The 7,096-nt window shown below is 34.5% G+C and overlaps 1 protein-coding gene across 1 annotated transcript; it reads left to right on the top strand.

The window, feature by feature from the left end:
• Positions 1 to 3,762: 3,762 nt before the first annotated feature.
• Positions 3,763 to 6,510, top strand: LOC136986160 (ATP-dependent RNA helicase DDX19A-like). The gene is made up of 9 exons (XM_067283644.1): positions 3,763 to 3,875; positions 4,206 to 4,298; positions 4,388 to 4,490; positions 4,603 to 4,717; positions 4,893 to 5,070; positions 5,228 to 5,465; positions 5,707 to 5,869; positions 5,955 to 6,146; positions 6,366 to 6,510. The coding sequence occupies exons 1-9, from the start codon at positions 3,763 to 3,765 to the stop codon at positions 6,428 to 6,430; spliced, it is 1,260 nt and encodes a 419-aa protein (XP_067139745.1). The 3' UTR covers positions 6,431 to 6,510.
• Positions 6,511 to 7,096: the final 586 nt, after the last annotated feature.

The following is a 7,096-nucleotide window of genomic DNA, read 5'->3' as shown; positions in this document are numbered from 1 at the left end:
TTTCTCCGTTGCGTGTCGCTTCCTGATTGACATTTTTCGTCGATTTTAAGCCTAACGAAAATTTTTTATAATAATCATCGAGGCTATCGTATCGTTAAAAATTATTTCTGCATTTTGTACAAACAAAATAAATATATTAAAGAATATAAAAAACCATGAAAATTATACTTTAGAAGTAAATTTAGTATCAAAAAACATTCGATTCAGCACGTACTACAGGTCCGACTGAAAAATCGTTCCACTTTCCGGCCATTTCCACTTACCGACGTTCCACTTATCGACGCTCTACTGTACCTTTTAAGTTAGAAGTTTGATCAAAGTTCAATTTTTTTTCAAATTTTCAACTCAATTCAAAGCATTTTGTTGTATGCAGTTTCTAGCAAACTTTTTTCCATATGTGAAAATGTATACGTAATTCATAGGAAATTTTTAATGTATATCTTACACGGCATTATTAATATGATTTTGGAGGTTGCGGAACGTTTTAAATTACTTTAAAAAATTAAAAATAATCATATCACTTGATTTCGTGATATTTTGTATATCTTGAAAATAATGAATCGTATCCCGGGACAAGCAAAATACCGGGAAATGAGAAACAAACTCGATTCTATGACAAAAAATAGAAGGTAAATTCTTATTTCCCGGTCTTTTGCTTGTCCCGGGATTCCGGGATAAAAGAATGAAGTTTACTTCAGCACTTTCACTTTTCAGGATCTATTGTATATAAGAGTGAAAGTATGCCGAATGGTCAAAATATGACCCGCCAAATTTTTTTTTTATATTTTTCGTGTCATGGAACCTCGTAACGTCGCTACATGCAAAAAATTCGTGTATGTGTGAGTAGGAGAGAACGATTTTGTTCATTCACTTTAAAGCATAAAAGGTCCTGTTCAAAATTTGTGAAATTTGGCAGCGAGGTCTGTGTATTAGGTGAATTAATGCTGTTAAATTTTAGTGGTTAAAGGTCGACGGGTGGGCAGATATAGTGGTGTTGTTCGTCGTATCTCGAATGGGCTCCGGCTTAATAAAGGTTTTACTAATTATTAGCATTTATTTTATTTTATTTTTTGTCAAACTTCGAAACAGCTTTCTCCCATTTTATAATAATGAAAAGTACTAAAAGATTTTTAAAAACAAATATATTTTATTACGCATACGTAGAATATTATTACAATGAAAGGGTTATCACACACGGGAAACAATTAATGTTTTATGTATCTTTTAAAATGCACTTCGACAACGGTGTTTATAGACCTGGTCAGTTAAGTGAGCATCTGTCAAATATAGGGAAAAAAAATTGTCCTAAAGAATTTATTACAAGAGTCGGGCTACCGGTGGCCGAGCGGTTCCGTTCCCCGAAAACACCGGGAGTTGGGTCGTGGATTCGCCAAGACGAGCTGGTCACGCGGAGTTTTCCGGGTTTTTCCCACCTCTGTAAAGCTCGAATAGGGGCCAGTTACCCTTAAAAAGATTTCCCGGAAGGCATCCCCCTAGGCAGATCGCCAAGTGTCGCGTTGCCGCAACTGAACAACCGAAGAAACATATTACAAAACGATAAAATGATAAAACTATTAACAATCAAATATTTAAAAAACCGTGTCGACAACTTTACAATTGCGCTGTAAACATCTCGACAATATATTACGTCACACGGGGGGTTATATAAAAGGGGTGTTGTTGTCAAAGAGCTTTATGGATATTTTACTTCTCGTACTTCACCGAACCCTAACTACCTCTTTCGAAGGATCATACATGTTGACCTTCCCCATTTCGAGTAGTGTATTGAACTTTAATACTTGCACGAACGTGCAGAATATACCTCAGTATCACCATTTTAGTCGCTCCATGCGCAAGTTTTTCAGCTTATAGATTATTACCGTTTCAAATTCGCTTATACCGTAACCCCACGAACTGCACTGACCACACGTACTCGGTCGTTCGATTGGTTCTCTATAATGAAGAGGTTAATGGCTTATTGTTAAATGTAAAAGTTTTAAATGTAGTTAATGCAACTCGTTGCTGGATTTTTATAAAGTTCATTGGTTTCATGTGTAACAATATTTAAACTGAAGAAAGAGCTAAAGTTCGTAATAATTGTAGTATTTAAATTATAGCGTTTTGCGATAACCAAAGCTTAATAAGTGTTTTAGATGTTTGCTTGCTAATGTAATAAGTCCTGACGTATTGTTTACGACTCTTTTGTTATTGTAAAAATAAATATGTTAAATAATATTAGAATTATACGCTCCGGCTGAATTAACGGATTGCCAAAGAATTGTTGTATTGTGAGAAAGACAATACTATTTTCTATATTTTCGCCAATTGTAACTTCGTGCCCTACCCCGAGTCGAAAAAGATTTCCGGAAAATACATTCCAGGAAACCACGTGCCATTCCAGAAATTTCTCATTTTAATGGCGGGTCGAAGGCAACCGTATCCCACCTGTTAACAAGTGAGATAAGTAGATTTAGCCGCAAGGGGCTTACGAATAGAAGAAAAGAATGCATTTTAAAACAAATAAAAATATTCTTGATTCGTGAGTGTCTGTAAAGGAAGCAATTTACTTTCACCTCATAAATACAGATCAATATCTAGGAACAGAAACTCCTCGGATACTTTAATAACATATTTTTTTGAATTCATAATACATTCTATGTAATGTATACAGAATATCTCTGTGATATTTTAAGGCTTTTAAGTGTAATAATAATTTCAATCACATTAATTACGTTAAATTTGGAGAATAAAACTCGTTTTCGTCAAAATTTCATTCGATATTCATTAGTTAATTTCTAACTTTCGTCTGTATAGAGCTTGATTCAATGCTGAAGATATTCGTGTATACCGCTTCACCCTACGACGGTTATAGATCAATTAAGGCCTCGTGCTTTTAAGCATATTATCATTTAATGGAAAAGAAAAGGCCATTTATTTATGGCTAGGCTTAAAGACAATGCTACTTGTGCGCATTTTCACGCTCCAAGTGTTTTGCTTAGTTGGGGGTCTTAGTTCGTTTAACTAATTAACGTATGCGAGACACACTTTTGCACACGGCACCGAAAGGCTTTGTTCGAGCCCCTACAATAACTTTTTGACGCCAGGTGACATTGTCTGTCTTTCGAGAGAGTGACGTTGGTCAGTTGGGAGCGAGAATCTACGGAGTTCACTTCGATAGTTGTCTGTGATTGAAGAAGTTCTTTAAAATATCTTTTAATCTGTTATTTGGAAGCTAAATATGGATGGAAAGATGGCAGGTTGCGGTCTACGGACAGAAGATCGAGAGAAAAGTCTATCGCAGAAGGTAAGCGGTTAAACCAAACATAGATGCTTCCTGTATGATGTGTACTTTAAAAAAGTCCAACTTAGAGTCAAATCGAACAAAATCCTTCCTTAATTTTAATAATGAAGAGATGAGAGTTTAAATACTTTTTAATTATATTTTACAGATTGAAAGTATAAAGATCGAATCTGCAAATGACTTGGCACCCGCGGTGAAGATTGCAGCAAACGTTTTTCCTGAAAATTCTATTGTTAATGGCGAACCCGACGAAGCTGGTACGATGAATTTTGTTGTTATCGCTTAAAAATTAGCAACGAAGTGATTTAAATCCATTAAATTTCTTTGTTTTTTCTAAATTCTAGCAATTTTTCACATATTAATGCTAAAGCGATTAACCGTATTACACGAATATTATTCTATTGAAGAAATTGAATATTTTTCTTACGTTTTTAGAAATTTCCCTTGCCGAAACATCGTTAATGAGAAAATTTTTACATACGAAACTTGTTCGTACCTCTCAAAACTTGGAAGTCGAGAGAAAGAACCCAAATTCTCCTTTATTTTCCGTCAAATCTTTCGAAGAATTAAACTTGTAAGTGTAATTTTCAACACTTTAAAATAAATATTATGTATCGGGCATATATTTAAGTGAAAAGTGTTATTCCTTATAGTATTAATTGACGTGGCTATAAATTTATGTTCAAAACGGTATAATTTTAGATGAGTTTTTCAATTCTTTATTGGATATTTCTGTAAATACGCGAAGGAAATGACTTTAAAGCGTAAACGGAATGCAGTAAACAATTAGAAATTTTGACTGTAAATTGTACATAATATCTCATCAATTGTTACTTTTACAATTATTTTGTTATATTTTAGTAACGTGATAATACAAATTACACATTTCTATTCGCATGTGCAGGCGTCCAGAACTTCTGAGAGGTGTTTACGAAATGGGATTCAATGCGCCATCTAAAATACAAGAAACAACAGTTCCGACGTTACTGGCGGATCCGTAAGTACATTTACTTTTCTACTTTATTTATAAATGTGCAGTTTGTAATTATAAAGTACGTAATTTCGATAATTTTTGTCATAAAACAGACCTCAAAATCTGATTGCTCAGTCTCAGAGTGGTACTGGAAAAACTGCCGCTTTTTTGCTGGCCGGTTTGAACAGAGTGGATCCACATAAGAGATTTCCACAGGTAATTTATGTTAATTTTATTTAATATAAGAAACTTGTCAAAGAATTAAATTTGGAAAGCAAATAGAAACTTTTAGGATTTGTAAATTGAATTCATTTTATTTCGAATTCAGTTATTAATTCTGTCGCCAACCTACGAGTTAGCAGAACAGACCGGATGTGTTGCAAAGCAAATGACAAAGTTCTGTCCGAAAATTGGAATTCGTCTTGGAGTAAAAGGACAAACACGTAAGTCTTGTTTTAAAATATTATCGTCTTTCTGTCCGAGTAACGATCCATCCGACAGCCTCTTACTCACCAATATTCCTGCTTCACTGATGAGTATTGGGCAACGAGGAGGGCCACTGGAACCTTTACATTTACGAAAGTAATCGTGAAATAATCGCTTATTTTTTGCCTTTAGTGGGCAGAGGTGAAAAGATATCGGAGCAAGTTATTATTGGAACCCCCGGCAAAATGTTAGATTGGAGCAGGAGATTCAAATTGTTCGACCCGAAGAAAATTAAGGTGTTTGTACTGGATGAAGCCGATATCATGATCGCCACCCACGGCTATCACGATCAATCGATCCGAATTCACAAGTAAGTTAGCCTTTTTTTAATGAAATCCCCTGTAAAATTAAAAAGAGAGTCTTCGCCTCTTACCTAGGACATTAGCGAGACATTAAGTTATTTTTAGCTTTTTAAATACGGCCTGCGAGTGGTCGATGAAAGAATTAATGGCTTGTGTCTTTAACAGTCAACTTTCACCCGAGTGCCAGGTGATGATGTTTTCTGCCACTTACACCGAAGAAATCGTGGCTTTTGCCGAATTGATTGTGCCTAATGCAGTTGTTTTACGGCTGAAGAAAGAAGACGAGAGCCTGAACAACATCAAACAGTATTACGTGCTTTGCCGAAATATCGAGGAGAAATTTAATGCGTTAGCGAATATTTACGGAGTTTTATCCATTGGCCAGGCAATTATATTTTGCCAGGTAAGTTTTGTTTATTCGTGTATATTGTAAACTAGTAATCGCGAATTAATTAATTATGGAAAATTAGACGGAAATTAAACTTGTATTTAAAATGTTTTTGTAAGGAATTGTTAATACGCCGTTGAATATCATTTATATTTAAGGCAAAAGTTTGCGTAACGAGCAGAGAAATGAGAAAATACTCATTAGATATTTCATTTCCTATAATAAAAAGTTGAAATATTTTAAATTAATATTGCAGACGAGACGAGCCGCTGCTTGGCTGTCCGAAAAGATGAGAAAAGAGGGACACGCAGTTGGCCTTTTATCCGGCGATTTGTCCATCGAGCAACGAATTGCTGTCATCGAGATGTTTAGAGATGCAAAAGTGAAGGTCCTCATTACGACCAACGTTTGTGCGAGAGGTATGCGAGTTCTTATTATTGTTAAATTAATGGAAATTGCATTCACTTGGACATAATATTAATAAGATGCAATTTTTTTCCATAGGTATCGATATCGAACAAGTTACTTTAGTGGTAAACTTTGATTTGCCCGTCGATCAGCATGGTCACGTGGATTGCCAGACCTACCTTCATCGAATTGGGCGTACGGGCAGGTTCGGAAAACCTGGAATTGCCATAAACATGATAGATGGAAAAAGAACAATGGACATGTTAGAAAAAATTGAAGATTACTTCAGTAAGTTTTCGTGTTTTCTTTAACACGTAAATGTGTGCAGAAAAACAAATGTTTTAATTGTTATACTGCACACTCAAAAATATTTTTTATTTCTCGACTTTTGTTAAATTAATTTAAACAAATACTATAGTAAATTTTTGTATTTTTGTTTAGTAGTTAGACGATTTTTAAGTTTGAACACGAACGAAAATTTTAAACGTTGCGAATTTTCTGTTTCAGAGCGCAAGATCACCCTATTGGATGCCGAAGACGTGGACCAAATCGAAAAACTCGAACAGGATTGAGTCCTCGGGTACGACTTGAGCCGTAAAATTTTGCATATTTTGTCAACTTTGTAAAAGGAATATCGTTTAAAAACAATAGAAATTTCCACGTATGGAATAGAGCCGTGTAAAATAGACACGAAGGATGATCCCGAAGCTTTTTATATTAAGTGCATTTTTGTAAATTTCGAGCAACCTCGAGTTGGCATTTTATACACATAAGCACATTTTACGGATTCTTCTGAAATCATATTTCCATGTTTGATGTGACGAAAGCGTGCAGAGTTTTAATTTGTATGTGATTACCAGTAAACAGATAATCTAAAATAATCAACGTTATTGTTCTAATACACTTTCCGGTGAGAAGGTCGCCTTACAGATGCTGTATAGTGTTTTTTACTGGCAAAAAAACTGATGTTTAGTTGTAAATAAAATTATTGACTTTGATGACAAATGTGGCTTAAGTTTTCTTAATTTTTTTCAATATTTATTTAGTGCAAAACAGAATAAGGCGCAACTTTCGAACACCTGCATCTAAATCAGTAATTGTGGATCTTTAAATTTCTAAATACTTTTCAACCTAATAACAGTTATTTCCATAACAACACTTAACCTATTACGCAATTTAAGTGCAATTTCTAATTTATATCGCTTGTTCTGGTAAGTTTCTGATCAGAGAAAAAATAA

This window comes from Centruroides vittatus, unplaced genomic scaffold, assembly GCF_030686945.1.
Source record: "Centruroides vittatus isolate TY-2023 unplaced genomic scaffold, ASM3068694v2 scaffold_1014, whole genome shotgun sequence".
Taxonomy (NCBI): domain Eukaryota; kingdom Metazoa; phylum Arthropoda; class Arachnida; order Scorpiones; family Buthidae; genus Centruroides; species Centruroides vittatus.
Note: the sequence above shows the minus strand (reverse complement) of the source record. Positions and strands in the feature narration are given on the sequence as shown.